We start from the raw sequence: 22975 nt of genomic DNA on the forward strand, positions 1-22975 counted from the left end.
GGGCCTGAACTGCAAACCGCAGAGCCAACATCCGATCTGACTGTGCTGCCCTTCAGTCAAAACAGGCAGGACACACCTGGGTGCAGCTGGCCTCTCACACACTTACCTGCGGAGAAAAGGCAGGGTACATGTGTGTGTGTGTGTGTGAGGGGGGGCAGGGGGTGTGGTCCATGATTCAGACAGATGGGAATACAATAAAAACCCTTCCTGTCTAATTATAGCCCAGTCAAGCTGTAAAGCACATGAACAAATGAAGAGCTTTGTGCCAGCATTTATCCCAATTAAAAAAAAAAAAAATCCCACTATGCAACATAAACTGAGGAACTGAGGTCTTAAGAACTTTGATTTCAAAATAAAAAATGACATTTAAAAAAAAATGGCAGAGCAACATTTTTACAAGCTCATGTAGCTGAAGATTATAGCCAGTGTTGGTTTTCAACAAGGCTTTTAAGAAAGACCGTTAAGAGATGGCATGTGCAAATGAATATTCAAATACACAAATACGTATAAATACACACATACATGCACACACCACACACACAAATGAATGACATTAAAGTGAATGTTCAAACAAGGAAGGACGTACAAATGGGAGATAGTGTTATACAGAGAAATACATGAACGTTAACGTTACATACACATATTTGATAATTGTGAAATTTGAAAGGAAGCATAGATTGTGTGCACAGCTGTACGTGCTTTTATTTTGTACATTTAGCAGTGAGCCTTGAATTTTCCAGTGTGGACTCTCGGAGAAACTCTTCAAATACACAGGAACTCCTCCGCTTCCACATGACTCAGGGTGTGCTGCGGTGTGTGTGTGTGTGTGTGTGTGTGGGATGCTGTGTTTGGGCAGAGAGCAGGCACACTCCTCACCCCTCCAGAGCCAGGAGGAGCAAACACACACACACTGACACACACACACACACGAGCGCAGCCAGACAGACTGAGATTAACAGCCTTTGAGCATAATGCCCGACACCCACTAAAATGAGCATTTCCTTCTTGGATGGGGTGCTTATTGACTGGTGAATAAACACACACACACATACACACACTGACACACACTGACACACACTGACACACACACACATTCTTATGGCCTAATTTGGACTTGTCTGAACCTCTTCCGTCAAACCCCCCCATGTGTCCTACGACACAATGGCCCAATGTGCGCCCACTCAGAGCTCGGGCCAACTCTGGAGAGCAGAAATCAGCCGGGAGGAGGAGGAGGACGCTGGTCTGTGCCCTGCTACCCATCAGCCCCCTCTGCCACTTTCACCCTGAAGACCTCTTCATATTAAATGTCATCCAAAAAAAAAAAAAAAAATCTTCCTCTTAACAACTCATTTAGTCTCATACTCCATCTTCAAATCTGGATTTTCTTAAAACATGAAAAAAAAAAAAAAAGAAAGAAAACTGCCAGTGGGATGACATAATCCCACTTGTTTCCAATGCAAATCAACTTGTTTCAGGAATTTCCTTGAATCAAGAGTCATTTTCCTGATAACTTGAGGACTGATCTGTCTGATTCTGCCTTCCTTCAACATAGCTATACTTGTTCCTAGAAAAAACAAAACAAAACAAAACAAAAACAAATGAAACTGCACTGGAAAAAGTATCTCATCCCTCTGGCAGATTTTTTTTTTTTTTTTTTTTTTTTTGGAAGACAAACAAGATTTTAATACTGAAGGTGAGACTGGATGAGAACATTAACAGATTCCCTGTTCTCAGTCGGCTGCTGGTCAAGTTGGTTTGCTCCCACAACTCCATTTCCACCCAAAACCTGTACCTGCAGCAGACCTCCCAGAGTCAGCAAGGTGACTGCATGCTTGCCTCCAGTAAAGTTGGTCTGAAACACTGTAGTTTATTAAGGAATTCATCATATGTGTTATTTTTATCCTTTACAGGGGGAGAACAGAAGTCCTGACATTCCATGCATTCCGTGATTCCATGTATCTCACACCTTAAATTAACGATCTACTCAGATTTATGTGACAAATCCGTCACGTAAAGTTGATTTAAACATGAATCCAAGACAGCAGATACAGTGAGATCTTCAGCTGACTAGGTTTAGCCACAATCGCTGTTTGTTTTTAGCCAACAAAGCTGACTAACATCAGTGAAAATGACATAATGGGCTCTATTTTCGCAGACCAGGCGAGGCGGAGGCGCAGCGCAGCTGCGCTGCGCCAACTGGGAGTGGCCAAGTGGATTTTGCTATTTTGGCACGCCGTGCGCCTTGGCGCAACTACTACGCCGTTCCTCCTACCGGCGCAAGGGAGGAGAGAAGGCGTGGAGTGGGTTTGACACAGCCGATTCACTTTAAACCAATCAAATGAGCCCCTGTCCTCACCTTTAAAATGCGCTGCGCGAAGGCGTAATGAACGTTCACACAATTGACATGGAGAAAGAGAGCAGCCGCGACACACACACACAGTGAGGCCAGTCTTGGCTGCTGGAATGTCGCTGGAGGTACCTGCCATCCATCTGTCCATCCATCCATCCATGCATCTATCCTTAAATTCGTCTTCCTGAGTCCCCTGTCTTTCCATTACCTAGCTGCCTCGCATCTCTTTTTTCCAGCTCTGTCACCGTCTGTTAAAGTTATTGATTTTTACAAGCAAATATAAATTTAACTGTGAAGCCCCCATTTTTAATGAATCTTTTTACATCAAAGTATAATCCTCGCAGTATTCATACATGTTTGTTTTGCAACTTTTGACTCCCGTCACTTACTGATGCAACGACATACTAGAGATTAAAACAAAATCCGGTTCATGAAATCTTTTACATTTGCTGTTCTAAACGCCCAGAGTCTGGCAAGGAACCGATGCATCTTACATTTTCTGTATGTGTGGAATCAGGGTTTCCCCTAGAAAAAAAATTGGCACCGGACAATATGACCGGCAGGTTTTCAATTTACCGGACAAATGTTTGAAATTCCGGTCAAATATTATCTGAATTTATTGAGCTTAAAATTATATGCAGGCTACATAAGAATGACATCAAGGCATGTCAATTTATAGCGTAATATTTTTATTGAAAGGTAGGCTATATCAAATAAAATGAGTGCCGTCAATTGTCTCAAGTGCGTAACGTCTAAAATAAATAAATAAATAAATAAATAAATAAATATTGCACAAGCCTGTGCTCTTTTAACATGAACATTGCATACAATTGCAAACAAATGCAACTACAATTTGCAAACAAAAAAACTGGCTCATACCATTTTAATAACGCTGTGTGCTGCCAACTTGAAATCAAATAGATGCAATAAAAACTAAATTCAGCAGCTGAATTAAAATCGAAAGTCTCAAGTGTCTCTCCGCAACTTGCAATGCGCATCAGTCTTGTGACCTTGTTCTCCCGAGGCAACTTTGCTGCGCTGTTTTGATCCGGTTCTGCAGAGAAAAACCTCTCTCTCTCCCTCTCTGGTACACTGGAGACAGGGATCACGCAGGCTATTTTTTTTTTTTAAATAAATAACTAAAATTACGTGAAAATTGACTGTTTTAATAAAATTCAAATTGTGCTTAGAGGGAATATTTTCACCGGGCATTTAAAAATTACCGGACTTTGGCTGATTTTAGGCTACCAGTCATAGTCCGGTGATTACCGGATAACGGAAACCCAGTGTGGAATATTTATATATATGGAAGAAGAACTGTGTAGTTAACAGGAGCAGCGCCAGACACCATGACCGGAAAAAAAGACATCACCATACTGGACACATTGTTTGACTGACAGGTGATCAGATTGGGTTTCCATGACGCTGCCAAACGGTGCCAATCTCCTTTGATCTGACATCAGATGTGACGGGACAGTCGATATGGAGATACATTTATGTGCTGATTGAGATTATAGCACTGAATTGTGTTTTTTGTGGTTATTTATTGCATTGTTACTGTGCCTGACAATCTGTGAGGTTTTGGAGACGTGTGCGCACTGCCCGCCTGCCAGCCAAAATTCCACTGCGCCGGCCCCGCTGCGCCTTGCGCCGAAAGTAGACGTGGTTTCAGGAGGCGAGCTTTTGGCGCACCTCGGCGAAGCTTTTTGGCACGAAAATGTCACTGCGCCAGGTTGAATCTGTCGGCACCTCCCCCCGCTGCGCCGCCACTCCCATCTCGGCGCACCTAGGTCTGGGAAAATAAGAAACGGTGCGCCCCACGGGTTGCGCTGGTCGAAAATAGCTTTGCGCGGGGTGCGCCTCACTGCGCCACCCTGCGCTGCGCCGGGAAAATAGAGCCCAATGTGTTGTTAACCATAACAGTTTCCAAACCTTACCCAAGTGGTTTTGGTGGCTAAGGAAACACGATAAGCAACATATTTTAGGCTCAGAAAAATTGACAGAAAGTATTTGAATGTAATGTCTTCTTGGTTTGCAGAAACGTAAAATGAGATTTTATTCTTGCGACTGTCCTGCTGAAGTGTCTCAGAGTTTTCGGTGCTGAAGTCCTGCTGGCCTTGACCTCTGACCTCAGCTGAGGAAGTGGAAAAAAGCCTGAGGAGGATTTCTCTGCAGCGTTTAATAAATTATGACCTTATTATTTCGATGTTTTACAGCCGTAGAAAGGCAGGGACTCGGAGGATAAATAGTGGCCTTTCATTAGCCCACTGCTTCATCTTTATGGTGACTTTTGTGACAGTCTTTGTGGAACAGTGCGTTATTGATGCAGCCGTTGCGGGGAATAGTAAAAATCTAAAGTATCTTCATAACCCCGAGTCTAACAAGGTCGGCGGGTTCAAATAACACAAATACAGCTTGAGAGTTGAAATGAGGTTGAATTGGACTGAAGGCTCCAGGTAGCTCTGCTATGCTGCTGGATCACAAACACATTCCAGCTGCCTGAGATGAGTCCGCCTTGGACAGACAGATATTCCAAATATTCACCTGAGCGCACTTCAAAAGAATCCTCTGTAAAAATGACACGGCATGGGAACGGAAGTACAGTAGTGCAGTGTGAGATTGAGAGTCATTTAGAGGAAAGGGTGAGTGTGTTACATCAGGGAAGCAAAAGTACAAAGTATGACTGAAGGCAGGAACATCACTGCTTGGTTTTTGGAGATACACAGCGGTTAAACTTTAGCTGACTGTGTGCTGCGGTGTGACCGTGCCCCCTTTTCAAAACACTGTCAGACTGGATAACACCGATCCAGATGGCACAGGATCTGGATTTCAAAATCTGGATTTGGAGCGCTTTTAATCCCCCTCTAGGTGGCCATCTGCTGGACAAATAATAGTTAATATGGTGATCAAAGAGAAATCATCACTGATCCACTTTTTCTCCGTCTGCAAACTTGGACATAATAAAACCAGGTGTGTTTCTTTCCTTCTTTTGATGACCCTTTTCTTTTCTTTCTTTCGTTTTTTTTTAATACTTTCAGAGGTAAAGGTTTACTGAGCACTCCTCACTGACAGTCCACCTGATCCATCTGGCTGCAGTGTGACAGGGCCTTACTATTATGTGATGAGCCAAAGTACTTATCAGTGTAAAGCAACATGCAGTAATTACAAATTACAGCATTGGTTAACTCTTTTTAGCTCATATATATTGTAAAAATCTTGAAATTCAATCAATTTCTGGGAGCAGAGGTTTATTTGCCCCTGTATTCATCGAGGTTTCAAGTGATTTCTGTAAAGGTCTGACTCCAGTCCTCTAGGTGGGATCAAAATGATCCTGATTTTTGGATTGAAATTTATCTAGATGCTTGCCTCGGGTTTTGAAAAACCCAAAGACAACATTTCATCCCGATTAAAAGCCTGGATTGCATTACTAAATCCAAGCTGTGATCTTCAGCTGCAGAGACTTTGTTATCCATTTTGAAAAACCCAGGTTTCAGATTTAATCCAGTTGACCCAAAGCTGGCCCCCCAACGACCTGAAAGATGAAACCGACCATAGATCACAGACGTTATCCTGAATATCTTCACGAATGAATGCAGCCCATTGTCGAAGCTTGTTGAAGTGGAATAATGATACTTCATGGTAAAACTGTCTCAACATGTTACTGTATTTTATGCTGGTTGTGCCCGTTGCCCACCACACGCGCACACACACACACACACACACACAGTCAGCTGTAGCTCCTAAGACACGTCTTGATGCGACTGAGGTCTGATCCGTGAAGCGACCACTGAGGGATTTTCACCTGTGACGACTCCAGTGCTGCTGCTGCCAAACCACCACCCAAGTTATGTGGCACACACACACACACACACACACACACACACACACAGGCTGTGCCACCCATGTTGCTGGTGTGTGGGCTCCTGCAGGGGACTTTCTTGGGCCTGAGGGTGGATTGACACTTAAAGAACCTGCTAGTGGTGTAACGGTGTAATTTAGTTTAGGTTAGTCTGGTCTTGTTTAAACTCAACACTGCAAAAAGTCTCCATCTCAACAACAGTCATTTAGTCCGGTGGTTTTCAAAGTGGGGTCCGGGGACTTTCAGAGGTCCTTGAGGGCCTTCCAAGGAGGAGCAAAATGGAGAAGAGTTTAATTTTCCAATAAATGTAATCACTATACATTGTTAGAAAAAAAAAAAAAGCATGAGTGCCATTTTTAACTTTGTGTTAATCTCAGCACATTGAATCTATTTGCAATGTCTGAGTTTGACGTCTACACAGTTTAAAGCTACATGAAAGTCAAGCTGGAGGTTTGAAAACCCCTGATTTCATCTGATCTTCAGGGTTAAAATTTTGTTTTACTTGATCAAGTGAAAAAGTCTGCCAGAGGAATGAGCTCATCGCACTTGTTCCGGTGCAGGTTTGTTTCAAGATCGTTCCTGGGAACAAGTGGAGATCTGTTGAAACAAGGCAGAACAAGGCAGATCAGCCCACTAGGACCAAGGAAATGACACTCGATTCAAGAAAACTCTGGAAATGGAAACAAAAAACGAACACTGTAGATGAGACTAAATGGCTCATCGAGAAGCAGATTATTTTAGCAGTGCATCTATTTTATTTTACCCATCACCTCAACACTTCTCCATGATAGTTGTCAGAATAAGGAAATTTACAAGTAAAAGACAAGCGGTCAGGTTTAAAGGTTGCAACATAACAAAGCTGTTGAATATTTTGGTTTTGAGTCTTAAATTGCATCCTAAATTTAGCCACAGTCATAAAGCCAAGATGTCCCTCTAGTGGACAAAATGGGACGACTACAAGGGGAATAATTGCCTGTGTGAAGGGAAATGTATTCATTCTCTTTTCAGTCTCATTCTTAACACCAGAGCTCATCTCCTGTCTTTAAAAAAAAAAAAAAAATGAATGTAGGCCAAAGTCAAAGTCAGGGTTAAAATGTCTTTTTACTGTAGTGCTACAGTATGCAACAGGTATGAACAAAAACATTAGGCAATATCATGTTCTTCATTGTATTTTTTCATATGACAAACATCTGGCGTGTAGAATACCCACAACATGGCAGTAGAGTACAAAATGGGGGTGGGGGATGAAGTATAAGAATAAACAAAAGGGTGAATAAAAGCATTCAAAGAGTCGACATCCTTCTTGTGCTCCCCTTCTCTCTCCCTTTGGGTAAATCAACACTGGCAACGGACCATCCGAGTGACTTTTTGATTTGGATCCTCATGCCCGACTGAAATGTAAGGGTAAAAACCAGGATCACAGACCTGGCTCTGTTACGCACAAAACGCACTGACTCACTCACGCTCGCACACAGACGCACATGTAAAGGCAGACGGACACACTTAAGGACAATGATAAACACACATACACACGCACACACACACACGAACGCACACAACCCTGCGAGAGCGATTGTCACCCCTGGCCTCCGTCTTCCAGGCTGAATTAGATCAGGAAAGCAAGGTTATTCACCCAATAAATACATTCTGAAATCTCTTCTGGAAACACAGACTGTATATGAATGTGCTCCGGATGAATATGTACAAATTGATACAATGATTTAAAAAAAAAAAGAAAAAAGAAAAAAAAATCGAATCAAATGAAAACTCATTACTAAGTGTTTACATCTTGAAACAGTCGATCTTAAAATGGTGTGGACCGAGACGCCCTTCTGGTAGGCTTTCTGCAGCGGTCTGTCCAGGCTCATCAAACTCATCCTTTCCTCTAATTTCTAAGCATTCGTCCCATCTGTCCTTTCCTCCACCCGTGGTTCCTAAATATAACTTGATTGTACACACTAGTGTCATGGTCTAGACCAAAGCAGTGCTGTACTGTTACCCAGGCACACGAATACAAAGACACTCTGTTTGGCTCTCTGCTCTGCCTCATCCTTCCTTCCTAATGTGCCATTAGAGACACACACACACCCTGTAAACAAGTACTCTGTCCTCTCAGATTATAAATACTGTTTTGGTAAGATCATCATCATTATTACTAAAAGACGAGACAGAGTGAATTGGAGCGCACATCTATACAAAATAGACAGAATTGCACTGTTGGAAGATGCTTTTGTTCCTTCTTCATTTGTGTTTGTCACAATTTTCTCTCTGCTTTTTTTTTTTTTCTCTTTTGGCTTTAGCGTTAAGGCCCAAAATCTTGAGTGGAAGGGGAGTGGGAAAAGTCCACATGGTGATCTATTTGCGCCCATAGGGCCTACTATAAGTACGAACACACACACACGCACACGCGCACACACACACACACACACACACACACACACACACACACCAACAGTATTGCAGGGTGTTTATAAAAAGACACGTCCGTTACATAAGGAATGGTGGAACATCCTTCCTGTTGTTCTTTTTGGAAAAATCATTCAACATCGCACAGCTCATCTATCTGTTCTCTCATCCCTCCTTTCCTGTCCAAAGTGCGTGGGTGCCGGTGTTGTTTCAGTCTGGCTACACTAGGGGGCGCCGTTCCTCTCTGCAGATGACTGACAGGCGGTGGCTGTGGTTGTGTTTTATTGCTATGGTGTCCGAGCTGCTCCCCTCTCGAGGGGAAACGGGACAGAGTCGCCCTCGCGACACTGATCTGAAGTCTCTGCCGATGAGAGTCTGTGTTTGTGGACGAGATCTGATGCTCGATCAGTGCCGGAGGGAAAACTCCTCCCCGGGGAGGAGCGGCTTCAAGTGAACACGTAGTTGAGGAGGAGCTGGGAGAGGAGCAGAACGCACAGGATGAGGCAGTGGCGGCCCGTCAGCGACATGCCGTCGTCCGCCGCCCTCTGGCGAGCCAGCTGACGGCTCAGAGCCACCAGGTTCCTGAAGAGAGCGAGGAGAGGAGGGAGGATTAGCTACTGCATCAATTTACCACCAATTTATCCCTGAAAATATAGAAACAAACATCTGATATTAACAGGGCATTTTCCAATACAGCACAAATATTGTTGTTAAAGGTTTGACAGTATAAGTAGGTGGTCAATTTACTGGTATTTGTTGGTAAATTTACTGGTAACGGACATTTTATGTTTATTAAAGCTGATGTGTTAAAACATTTCACATACTGTATTCATGCTCTATTCATTTATGAGTGGACATATGACATGAGGGCATGTGGGTCAAACTCCATGAATCAAATAAGAAAATAAAGCTGATGCTACTTTTGGTGAAACTACACAGTCAGTGGCTGCGGCCTTCCTCTCCGCTCCGCTTTGACTAATAGGAATCTGTCACTATCTCTAAAAAATTAAAGAGTGAAATGAAGTGGGAAAAAGAAGACCACCAAAACCTGTTTTCAACATTTTAATACCTTCTTAGCAGGATTTCCTGTTAGCTGATCAGACAACATTAAAATCATTTTCAAATCAGTTTAATGGCTGTTTGAATTTTAGTCCAGCATAAATTACCATCCAGCGAAGTATGATGTAAAACAAATAACAAAAAAAACTTTGTGACCTCATAATGCAGAGGACTTGATGCAGATCCGCTCTCCTGTGTTTTAAAATCACTGACTGGTGGCTGTGCACAAACAGCCCAACATAGAGGCTAAGTAAAATATTTCATAATGCACTTACTGATTAAAACTGAGCCCACTGAGTCTAATAAAACCAACAGCTCTCCACATCGAAAATGAATCCAGTTCATCTTCTATGAGGCAATTTTCTGATTAATCTATTAATTTTAACCTCAACAAGTGACAGACAATTTTACCTTGTACCACATGCACTTGTGTATGTGGTACAAGGTGTTTTTAATGGTCTGACATGTGAAAGTGCATAGATTTGTGTCAAATAAAGCATTTTTTCGTCTTTACTCATGTACTGGCAGCAGCTCTCATACACCCAGAAAATCCAGCTTAAGGCTCAATATTTAGACGACTGAAGACTTTTTCGGACTTTTTATGGACAGAGTGATTCTGTGTTACGACAGACAGAGACACATTTTCCAAGAATAAACTATTTCCTCAGTGGTCACATGCATCTGCAGCGCTCTCACCTCTGGATGTCCTGCTGTGTCTTCTGTATGGAAGTGATGGAGGCCTCAATCAAGGCAATATCCTTCACCTCCTTATTGCACCGTGCACACTGGTTTGGGAAGGCTGGGCACAGTACAGGACACCGGTTAACTCGGAGCAATCAGAGTTTAGCTGTGAGTATTTTGTGTGTGTGTGTGTGTGTGTGTGTGTGTGTGTGTCTGTGTGTGTGTGTGTGTCTTACCCTCGTTGTCTGAGGACTCGTGTGTGGGTTCTGGAGTCGTGCTGCTGCTCTCGGTGTTCTGGCTGCAGCTGGACGGCTGGCTGCTGGCCTTCCTGCGCTTCCCGTTCACCTCAGACTGGGAAAAGACAGACGACACGCAAAACTCAGGAGCTGTTTCCCAACTAACAGAAAACTGGTTGGGGGGCGGCTGGCGGATGCACCGTGCAAGCAATGACTTCAGAAAAGTGAAGTGGATTTTATTCTGACAAAACATCAGTAACACACAAATGTGATAAAAAAAAAAAGAAAGTTGATAACATTGACTTTTAAATTTAAATGTTTTTTTTCCACCAAGCAATACTGTCCTGGGGCTCATATGAGTGGTAATTCTCACTATAATATTTATTCAAATACTCCTTTGGTCACAGTTTATTAGGCATTTTGAAAACATAACAAAACAAAACAAAACAAAACAAAAAAAAAAAGGAAGCAACTAACATTGTTCACTCAGTGGCTACTTCCATCAGCATTTCTAAGCAAACCTCAGCACCAAAACTTAATTGGCTTGTACTTTTTTCTCCTACTAATAAAAGTACATAGAGCTTATTTGTTTAAGCAACATGTTTGAAATGCTTATGAGCTTACGCTTATGGTGTGTTTAGCTAAGACTGTCATTCTGTAGATCTTTTTTTTTTTTTTTTTTTTTTTTTTTTTTTTTAAGTTTTAATGTCATCTGGGTCTGATTTCATGTGGTATTCCTTTGGCTTTTAACCGCTGAGTTAGTAAATGTTTTGTGCTAAACTGTCCTCTGTGTCACGTATGAAAGGGATGGATTTGCTTTTCCTGAAAACGATGCACAACATACAGAATCAATATTAAGTAACAGAGTTCTGCTCACAATATGGACGTGAATATGAGGTTTACAATGGACAGTAGCTAATTTGTTGAGGAACTTGCCTCTCATTCATTTTGACCTGAGTTACACCTCCTCCGTCTGCCTGAATCCTCTTTAAAAACAGCTTTCAATGTGACTCAGCCAATCAGAACTGAGGACTCTAATTATGCGTTGTCTAAAGTGCATAAGTGTGCAGGTGTGTGTATGTGTGTGTGTGTGTGTGTGTGTTGGCTGACCTTCTGCTGGCTGGCCCAGCTGTGGCTGTAGGAGAGTCCGTTGTGTCGTCTCTGGCTTCTCTCGTGGGTCTGGATCACCCCGTCCTTCTCAAACTGCACCAGGCAGCACTCGGGGTCCCACGGCCGCAAACTGACGGGACAAACAACACGGTAAGAGCTGAGGATGTAAACTACATCTTAGATCTGAGCACATCATCCTCTCTGTTGTTTCTTCTTCTCACTCTGATGAATAACAGCGCTGTGTGTCGTGAGAGTGTGTTCGTACTCTATGTGCTTGTAGGTCCAGTCCGAGGTCACGGGGTCCTGATGGAAAAGCCGCGGGCACCACGGTTTGTCTCCTCGCTCCCTGGCCTCCTTCCTCTGAGCGTCCTCCAGGACAAACTTCTCCTGGGTGGCCCGGTTCTGGTCCCGATCCATGATGGCGCTGGTCACATGTCGCCACAGTCTGGAAAGAGCAGTGCAGACACACACACACACACACACATCACATGAATGCAAGCACTATTTTGATCAGTTGATGGAGAATCAGTCTACTTTTCTGAAATATATTTGGGCAAGAAGCAAATTTAACACATGTGCCATTTCTTACTGGGCTTTTGTCTCCTTTAATGAGTGACTGACACATGCAGGAGTCATGCAGGCTGAGTGAATAACCCCGGCTGTGATTTACCTCTCAGACTCAAACTCTCCCTGCTGGTCCAGCTGCACCACCTGTCTCTTCAGGCGGTGGTTGCGCACTTCTGGGCTCGGGTTCCACAGCGTCTCCTGCTGCCCCGAACGCTTCTCGTGGATGAACACCTCGCTGTCCTGTTTACAACAAACGACAACAACCAAACACGCTTCCATTATGAATTAGTTATTTCATAAAGGCTTTTTAATTATTTTCCAAGAAGAGCAGCCGTGTGTCAAGTCTGTCAAAATAATAATTCTGCAATTAAACCCTTCATCCTCCCTGAGCTTAATGACTATTATAATGAAAAATAATTACAACAATGACATAGTTTTCAGTTAATCCCCAGCTAACTCGCTCTTCTCTGTCCACCCCTCCACTGAGCTGCTGCAGAAGAGCACATGAAGTGATGATTGAGTGGATGCTTGTTGACATAGGAATCCTACAAATTTTCCATTTCAGTAAGGGATAAGTACATAATTTAATGGCCGGGTCCACATGGTTCTCATAGTCGGACAAGGAGAACGTCAGATCCAGTTTTAGACTCTCTTAAACTGGGTAAATGCTAAATTAAGCATGAGGTTTATGAGGTTAAGATTAGGAACTGGCCATTTTCACCTCCATCTAAAACTGTCGGTCTATATAAACAACATCTAGTGTATGCAAATCCTTTCCCGGTTGAAGTGGCATGTATAGGCAAACAATTCTTAAAAAAAAAAAGGCCCACACATTGATCAGAGCTTCCAAAATATTCATTTCACATTCATTTCATATACGCTGTCTAAAACTCAATCTAAAATCTGCAGCTTGATGCATCTCTGAGTTAGGGATGGGACGACACTCACTAAAAGTTGATTGCGGTGAATTTCCATTACCAGGATGATCATGAATAACCTCACGAGTGACTTGAAAAAGCTGTCCAGCTCGCTAACGCACAGTCTTAAACTGTTGTAGTGTTGGCGAGAGATTCAATCTGTCCTTCGTTTTTCACTAAAAAGGATGTTCACTAAAAAAAGATTTGTGTCCTATCTGTGATGCAGTCAAAATATTTGTTTCTTGAGGTAAAGTGATTCCAGTATGTAGGATGTTTTCAAGGATATTTTGCTGATTTTTTTTTTTTTTGTACCTCAATCCCAAACTTTTTAAGACCTGGATATAATACAATTAATTCCAGCTACTTCAGACTTCCCAAACCTGTATATGAACCCTGTAAGCCGGCTCCTCCAGTTACTGTGTCTCCCTGCTCACTGCACCACCCTGCCCCCCCTCTAATTGCTGACTCCGCTCCTAATTACTGAGAACTAATTAGTGCTAAGTGGCAAAGTGTCGGCAGCGGAGAGAGAGAGAGAGAGGCTGGAAGATGAATTAAGAGGGTGAGCGGCGAGGGAAAGAACAGGGCAGGGGAAATGTTCGGAGTCGTAACGTATCATCTCGCTGCTCTTACCCAGTGTCCATCAACGGTGGCCAGCAGCTCCTCGCCCACATGGATCTTCCCACTGATCTGATTCACGGAGCAGGAGCCTCCAAGGAAAGGCTGTGTGGAAAAAATAACACCTTGCTTAGCAAAGTGGTGCACTATCAGAGACTGTTATATACTCTGTGTCCCACTGTAACTTACTCAAAACTATTAAATTAAATTAAATCACCACTATAGGACAAATGTATACCTTCAGTTTGAACTCCAGCTCTGCAGCACATTTTGTTTTCTCACACTCGATGCTTATCTTCCCACCCAGCTCTAGTGTCATGGTGCCATATAGGATACCTTCAGGAGACACAGACGGTAAAACATTATTGTTGGAGTTTATAAATCAGCATAAAACCTAGATGAGAAGACACAGGAATGAGAGGAAGTCAATGTGATTTTGAGGATTTACAGGATGTCTAAAGTACCTGCAGGGAATAAACAGACTTGCTTCGAGTTAGATTGCATCGACGGCTCTGTCAGTCTGGTGTTTGACAGACCATGACCAGAACGGAGCAAAATGTTATTCAGTTTCCAGTGGAGCCAGGCAGTCTGTCTGTGACATTTTGACCTGTCATGGTGGACAAGGTGTACGGTATCCACGGTAAAGGAGTTTCAGTTTTACCCCTCCTAACCTTTCTACAGGATTGGTAACTGCAGAGTAACAGGCTTAATGAAAATAGACATAGTAGTGTTTTGTGAGTTGAGTCAATATTACTGTAACTGTGATCTCTGAGAGACCATGAGGGTGGGAATGACATTCTCGATTGTTATGCTCACCCCCCAACAGGGCAAATTCAGCAGTTTATAAAAAACTCAATCAATATTTTTATATTTTTTTATTTTCAAATGAAGTTTAACGCCTGTGTAAGTGTGAGAACTTATTATGACTGATGATTCATGTTATAACACTACGACTGTTTTCAACTAATGTTGGGGTGAGCTCTGTGTTTATTGGGCTTCTGGTGTTTTATACTGCAAGTTTTGTTGTACAATCTTGAAAAACTCATCTATGGTTGATTACTCTTACCATGTAGTTACGTGGTAAATACCTACAAGTAATACTTAGGAAGACTGTAAAAGGAAAGATTGTAATGTTTTGAATTTGTCAATATTAGACCAATGTAAGAAGATCATCATCAAAAGGGGCAGTGGCACCAAAAGAGGCACAGTGTTAGCAGAGAGCTTTTGTCCTGTGTTGTATAAAACATCCAGAGTGTGACAATATAAAGCACTGTGCAATATTTCATAACCAAAGAGGGGTCATGGTATGGTGGTGAATATGCTAATCATGGTAACGCAGCAACATGGACACTTATAGTCAACATATAAGCTGATATATTACCTTTGCAGTGAGCGTAGGGCATTGTGATGACGTACTCCTCATCCCTGCTCAGGAACAGCAGCCTGGCTTTCCCGTCCAGGATGGCTGACAGAGAGTTACCTACAACATGAGGGGAGGCAAAGAGGATATTAAGGGCACTGAAACATATTTAACTTGTTCATAGATCCCCTGAGGAACATTAGCTTACAGATATACATTGCAATAAACAACGGCCATTTTCAGCATCTCTGAGGCAGGCGGGGGAACTCCACCTCACATGGACATGGGCTGTTAGAGACTCCATGAAATGGGCTCTTACTTTCATGTGAGTCATGTGAGGTCATTTCATGGGGACTTTAAGGAGATGAAACTGATGACCAAACCTGTGACATTTGTGTCACAAGATGGTTTCTTTAACCACTAGGACACACTGCTGCCTCTAATGTGTGTATGTGTACTGTGATCTGTTGGCTGATCTGATTAAGCTGAACTTCAGAGGCCAGTTTTTACAAAATAAAAGTGATCTCATTGGATTAAATCTGAAACCTGTGTATTTCAAAACAGATTAAAAACTTTCTGAACCTGAAGATCATGACTCAAGGCAAGAATCTGGATCATTGTGATCCCACCTAGAGGGCTGGGTTGAGAGTGGATTGACAAACTGGTTTCACTTTCTTTAGAAATGCAGTTGTTTTATTATGTGCAAAGATTAACTGGACTTCATAAGTTTGCAGATGGAGAAAAAGTAGATCAATGATGCGTTCTCTTTCATTACCAAATTAACTATTATTTGTCCAGCAGATGGCCACATAGAGAGGACTTTAAAGCACTCCAAATCCAGATTTGGAAATCCGGATCCTGTGCCATCTGGATCAGCGTTATCCAGTCTGACAATATTTAGAAAAACTGGGACAAATTCCATGAGATCATCTGTGGATCGGTGGATCTAGTAATCCAGACCATTCTGATCCACATTAAAAGTTCTGAAAAAGCGATGATGACGACTTTCTATGCACAGCTACACCACATTAAAAGAACGGTGATGACTCACATCATGACAAATATTACTAATTCATCCTTGCTGCTAGGGCTGAATGATTTGGTAAAAAAAAAAAAAAAAAACAACCTTGCACTTGCAATTATTCTGACAGATATTGAGATTACAGTTTTAGTGTGAATGTGTGTTTATGCATCTCAATTTTTATTTTCACTGGAAAAACTATTAAAATGATGCTGATGGGTCTGTACCAAACAAACATGTTTTTCTTACATCTGCAGAGAATGATTTGTAGCCAGGTCATCTCTGCAGCACCAAAGTACTTCATTTATGATGGTATTTTGTCATTTATGAAAAAAAGATGCAGTTCCTGCAATTTGAATTATGCACTTGAATAATATTTTGATTACTCGATCAGCCCTATTTATCATCTGGAGCAAGCTTGAAATGCCTCTACATCATTATAAGCAGGTCCAAACAGATAAGACAGATCATATTCAGGAGAGTACAGTACCATAGAATTTGGACTTGGCCAGGATGCTTCCGCTGATGGAAAAACCATCCTTTTTATTGCAGACGTAGAAGGCAGAGATGGGCGGATGGTGAGACACCTGGCACAGGAGAGAAAGAGAGAGAGAGGGAGAGAGAGATGCGAATAGACAAGCACAGAGAGAAAAAGAGGTGTCAGATACCCTCTGGCAATTTCACACTTGCTGTGTTTCACAGGTGTGTGCTGCGTGAGTGTTTGCCCACATGTGGATGAATTTTTTACAGCATGTGCGCACGCTCGGTCTAACCTGTTCAGCTATGTAGAAAGTACAGCTGTCAGTCTGAGGGTGAAGCCAGCAGCAGCGAAACGTCTCCCCCAGGATGGGGTTGTAAGGCTTCTTTAGACCCTGCGAGATGCAGACATGTGAAACACTGTTAGGTTTTTCACACTGCACAACGCAGTTCCACACTGATTACTTAACACTGGCAGGCAGGCAGGCAGGCAGGCGTGCAAACACATACACACAGTTTCTTTGTTTTAAGCCAAAAGAGGAACCTGTTAGACCAGTCTGTGCTGCTGAAAACTTTCTGTCACAGTTGGGTAAGGCTTTGTGCAACTCTATTTTCCTCTATTATGTTCTAGTTTTCCTTGAGTCGGCACCTCAGTAAGTTTTTAGGTGTCTGTCCATATTCTGCTGTTTTGAGCAAGTTTCTCAACATTGCGGCAGCCTCATACAACATCCAGCAATGAGGAAGAATAACGTACTGGTATAACAAACTGTTACAACTACTGAGGTTTAAGAGGTGAACTTACTCAACTTTATATCAGCCACCATTTCTGCAGAAGAATACTAAATTATTGAACAGATAATCAAGAACTCTGGAAACATTGAATTGATTATTTGCAAGAGACAAGTCAGCAGTCAGGAAATTGCTCACAATATGGCAGGTAGACAACAGACATGCAAACTTTTATGTTATACTTGCAGAGGCGGCTGATGCTTTACTTTAGAAGAAATAACAAGCCATCTGGGAGTGAACATATCTTACCTTGGGCTTCTTGTAGAAGCCAGACAGGTACCATCGCAGCACCTGTTTGATCCGACCATATGCGCTCTCCTCCAGTGCAGCTCTGTGGCAGGGAGGTATTGTGGTGGGAAAAAAAACAGAGTAATGAATAGAAACATAAAGAATTTGGTTCTGTCATCTTTCAATGAAGATAAATGTTCAAAAGGATAAACTCGGTGAATAGGCAAAAATATGAAGACACTGTGTTACTGACTGTGAGAGCAGGTCAGCATGGTAGTAGTAGTCAGACAGCTTGTCTAGGAAGGAGCGTGGCTCCAGGATGAAGGTGGGCAGCACCACCTTGGACAAGTCCATGCCGGGCCGCAGCTGCTTGAGCAGAGTCCAGATCAGACCCTTGTTCTCCTCAGACACAGTCTCCACCTGGGACGACTCCCCAGCCTAGGTTAACACATACAAACCACGGCAAAGGCACAGGAGTCAAATCAGGGGTCTAAGTGGTCCTGTGAAAAGGTCTTCAGCGGAATAAGCGAGAAAATAATTTCCCTATGAAAAGCAATGAAGCATCACATTATTAGGCTCTAATTAATATTATTAGGCACCTAAGAGAAGATACTAACCCGGTATAAAAACAAATCCTGGCATATGTTAAGTATTAATATTTAGATAGTATACTTGAAGATGATTAAATATGGTGAATGTCTGAAGAGTAAAATAAATTGTTAAAATTGTCATCAATACATGTTTTTTAAATTATAACAATAAGTTATAATGAAATTAAACTATTCCTCATTCTGCTGAGGATGCCCTGAAGGCCCCTCAGTGACCCCAAGGCGTTCCCAGGCCGCCCTTGCAAAGCTACCGCTAAGACATGTGCTCCACTGATCACTGCATAAAACATAAAAATCTTGTAAAACCCTAGATACATTTTTCTTTTTGTTGCTGCTTTCTTTAACATAAAGACAAAGGTAAAGCTCCTTGAGATAACTAAATCAAATGACAGAAGAAAGTGATGCCCATGTATCTAAATAACTGTGTACGTGGCGCCTCACCTCTGCCATCTCCTCAGGGCCCTGCTCTACGTAGGCCGTGGCCTGTGGCCCCGGGGACAGCTCGTCTGATTGGTCCATGTCGCTCTCCTCCGTCAGCCTGCCACTGTTCTCATTGGCCACGGCGTCCCAGTCCTCGTGAGCCTCACGCTCTGATTTGTCCGAGAAGCCGTCATGCTCCATGTGGTGGTTGCCCAGCAGCACAGAGTCATTAAACCTGACGCAGACGGGCGGAGAAGGAGGGGCGCACGCTCAGGTTAGAGATATAATACACAACAGTAAAAAAAAAAAAAAAAAGCATCACTGTCATTCGCAATGTGTGAGGTGCTGCTGTGGACCTATGAGTGTTGTTGAAAAAAATCCTGGAAATTACATAATGAATCGGGAATTAAAGGGATGATGAATGCACAATTTAATGAGTTGCTTATTATTCCTACACAACATTTTTGTATGTTGATCTGTAATTTATGGTTGTATCTTAATTTAATTTGAGCAGATTTAGGCTTATGTAAGGTCAGTAAATCATGGCTGGGAATAATTTAATTCCTGATTTAATTTTGTGTGGGAGCTTGAGGGTGTTTTTTTTCCTGACCCTTTTTGTGGCATGAGAGATGAATAACAGGATATGACGTGAACATTATTAGGAATATCTCACTCAATTCTGGCTGTTTGCTGCCAGAGCCCCAGTGACAGCCTGACCGCCGCTGCGCAGGCTTAAAATATCTAAAAACTGACAAAATAGAAATTCACTGCCATGAAACTTCCAAGGCTGTGAATGTCCTTTGAATGTGTTGTGAATCTGTAATGCTGCCACTGAGGGCTATAATGAGTAAGCTTGCTGACTTAGAGGCAGCTGCAATAACAAGGCTGACCTGGAGGGCCTGGATGTATCTGGTGCATCTGACCTGTCTGGTTGCCCTGACAACCCCCCACCCCCATCACCTTGAAGAGGCTGAATGTCACAGCCTGCTATCAGGTGACATATACACGATCATATATGTTTTCACATACGCGCACACACACACACACACACACACACACACACACACACACACACACACAGCAAACTGACAATGCATCCTTTGCTGAATTTCCAATATTATGCATGCATATTTGCTACTGCGGAATGCTCCAGTCTAGACGAGGATTCAAACCAATCATCAAATCTGTTAACTTCCTCAACAACCGCGACAAACTTAAAAAACAGTGGAAACAGATGCAAATCAGCCTATCCACAGCCATAGGAAAGTAGAGAGAGAGAGAGAGAGAGAGAGAGAGAGAGAGAGGGGGAGAGAGAGAGAGAGAGAGAGAGAGAGAGAGAGAGGGATGGGGATGAAATCGACTTAAGAGGAACATCGTGGCTCAAATGTCACAGCCATTACAGAAGTCAGACAGAGGACTTTTGTACTCTCTGATGCTTGCACACGTCTAAAAAACACACACTCACAAACAAACTGACAGACAGGCACACACACACACAGACATAAATTAAAGCAGGTCTCAGTGGTATTCACACTCAAACAAAGGCTCCAGTCAGACATCACGCAAATCTGCCACATTTCAAGTTCTGAAAAATACAGAGAAATCTCATGACTGTGGAAGACAACTGTAGAGTCCCGTATCCTTTCTGCAAAAAAACCCAGGGATGGGTCATCATGGCCACAAAAACACAGGAATAAAACATCAAAAGGGAAACAGCAATTTCCCCAAGCAACAACAATGAAATGGGAGCTGCGAGCCCGAAGAACCTGAGGTCTGAACAAACCTGTAAAATCACATTCCTGCATACTGTGTGGATCACTAACCAAACTGAGACGTTACAGATCAACACAAACACACCCTGAGACAGAGGAGGCTTTCCTTACCTCAAAGACATACAGCATACACACAGCAACTCTTCAACACGCTCAAAACAACACCAATGATGCTATGAATAAATCCAACCACAGGCGCAGTCTGTCCTTATCTCTCCTCTCCTTTGAATGGGGCGTTTGTGTGTGCGTGTGTGTGAGTGTGTGTGAGTGTGTGTGTGTGTGTGAATGTTTCCAGCCTAGTGCCTTGAAAGGTGTAGATTTGTTTCCTTGTCTCTGGCACGCCTGCTTCCTGAACTTGTATGCGTGCGCATGTTGTGTGTGTATGTGTGTGTGTGTGTGTGTGTGTGTGTGTGTATGTGTGTGCATCCAACGGCTGTGCTGCTGCCGTCTCTCTCTGGGTGGTGTGAGGTTCACATTCTACTCTATCTTCCTGCTCCTCTGTCAGTCATGTGACCAGGACGGGCTGCTGGGATTGGCTGGAAGAGGAGCAGGAGAGGAGGGAGAGCTGAAACGGATGGCCAGAGGGAGGACTGAGCCGCAGAGATGGGAGGAGGAGGAGGGGCTGGGGAGGAAGGGATGTCTAATGGAGACTGTAAACAGTACACAAGCACCGATTTACACACTCACTCAGGGGCAGCAAAAGCCAAGTGCATGATGCAAAACTGCCAGCATGTACAGTTTGCAAATGGCACGCAAGCAAATGAAGCAATATGAGGAAACAAAATATACACATGAATAATAGGGAGGAATCATTGTAGACACAGGGAAACGCGGTAGGATAAACAAATTAACATATTAACAGAAGCTGTAAATATGTAGCTAGACACACCCTGTCTTTTACACATATCAGTGTGTGTGTGAGTGATCACCTCTGGGTGTGGTGCACACTGCATGCAAAACACAGTGTCGCTGCCAGGCTTGTTGCTTTGGTGTTAAACAGCAGGCACAGTGGACCTCAGCACGCACACACAAAAAACACCAACAACACAAGCAGACACACACACACACACACACACACACTTGTCCAGACTAATAGCAAATAATGTAAATTTCCACATTCACACGGGCTAAATGAAACGAAACTACTTTACTACTGCTCACCACTCCACATCTCCACTGGAACAAAAGGGAGTGAAGTGTCTTTGCTCACAGGCACTTCAACATTGTGGTCATTCATTCACCTCCACTGTGAAGGATTCTCACCATTCATGTTGCTCTGACATGTTGAATTGTGAAATTTCCCCACCGTGGGACTAATAAAGGAATATCTTATCTTATCTTATCTTATCTTAAATCCTGGTAACACTGCACTAAAGCCAGCGCTTTCAGTCACAAATAAAATTCAAAGCATCCAGAAAACCTTCACAAAAGTAGACACGTTTCACTTTAGGATGGATATTTGAATCCCCTGTGATTACTGGCTTCTGGCAGAGGACAAAAACAGTTCAATTATAATTTCAGATTCACATTTTTTTTCCAAAAGATGCCATGCAGCAGACATCTGAGCTGTCGCTGAGTTGAAAGAAATTCCACATTGATTTTTTTTTTTGTGACACAAAACTGGGAAGAGAAGTGAATGGCATGACAAAAGTAAAAAGATAAGGTCTATAGCACAATTAAAAATATGTGATTCTCCAAAGATTTTCAATTTTAGAGATGGTTGGAGATAATGGAGACAAGTACAGTGTGATAGACAAAAAAAACAAAAAAAAAAAAACAACTCAGGATCATTTTAATATGTACCCTAGTGTGGAACAATAGAAAACAGTGACTGTCACCTAAGTGAGGCTATTTTAAATCCCTGCAATTTATTCCAACTTTTTACTGGTAGGAGTGTGTCCTCAAATTAAACCTGCCTCTGAATAACTTACATAATGAGTTATCTGTTAACGAAAACCAAACAGATCAAGCAAATCAGAGTGATTCTTTGAAAGCGCAAAGGTGGTCATCCTGAGACCAGCCAAAACACAGTATGTGTGTGCGCCTGTGAGCACAGCACTATTCCTATTAATTATAATTGTGGCTTCTTGTTTCTGAAAAATCACGCTGGCAAAAGGAGAAATGATGATCTTTAATGTCTATTTTTGTAACTACAGGGAAGCTCACAAGGCACTGAGTGTACAATACAGCGGCAATAACGAACACTTCACTTGTCTCGTGAAAAGGAGAAGCTTTACTTTGCTTTCTCTTTTTAGTTGTCACGGGTTAAGACTGGAAACTCGGGCAAGATTTCAGTTTTCAGGGAGGCAATTATGTGATGCCGTATCAAGACAGTGACACGCACCGCAAGTGCAACACATCATTACTTCTAACATGATGACAATTCTCAAAATCCACTTGGGTTCCACTTTCTGCAGTAAATTACCTCAAATCTATCAAACAACTGTGTAGCAAATAGTTTTCCATATAATGCAGATAACACTGGCCGTCCCTCGCTTTT

At 42.6% G+C, this 22975-nt stretch overlaps 1 protein-coding gene across 3 annotated transcripts in view; it reads right to left on the reverse strand.

Annotated features, from left to right (window-relative positions):
• Positions 1-7291: 7291 nt before the first annotated feature.
• The window catches only part of osbpl5 (oxysterol binding protein-like 5), a 54764-nt gene continuing 39080 nt past the window's right edge, over positions 7292-22975 (reverse strand). For all 3 annotated transcript variants that reach the window (XM_030053018.1, XM_030053017.1, XM_030053019.1), the window contains 14 exons: positions 18725-18938; positions 17929-18113; positions 17697-17778; positions 16955-17053; positions 16672-16768; positions 15182-15280; positions 14039-14136; positions 13816-13905; positions 12372-12508; positions 11967-12146; positions 11702-11831; positions 10592-10706; positions 10371-10473; positions 7292-9197 (listed from right to left, as the gene is read on the reverse strand). In XM_030053018.1, coding sequence (XP_029908878.1) covers positions 9062-9197; positions 10371-10473; positions 10592-10706; positions 11702-11831; positions 11967-12146; positions 12372-12508; positions 13816-13905; positions 14039-14136; positions 15182-15280; positions 16672-16768; positions 16955-17053; positions 17697-17778; positions 17929-18113; positions 18725-18938 — 1765 coding nt within the window. In that variant the 3' untranslated portion in view covers positions 7292-9061. The remainder of the gene's footprint in view (positions 9198-10370; positions 10474-10591; positions 10707-11701; positions 11832-11966; positions 12147-12371; positions 12509-13815; positions 13906-14038; positions 14137-15181; positions 15281-16671; positions 16769-16954; positions 17054-17696; positions 17779-17928; positions 18114-18724; positions 18939-22975) is intronic.

The sequence above is a fragment of the Myripristis murdjan genome, chromosome 6, assembly GCF_902150065.1.
Source record: "Myripristis murdjan chromosome 6, fMyrMur1.1, whole genome shotgun sequence".
Classification (NCBI taxonomy): domain Eukaryota; kingdom Metazoa; phylum Chordata; class Actinopteri; order Holocentriformes; family Holocentridae; genus Myripristis; species Myripristis murdjan.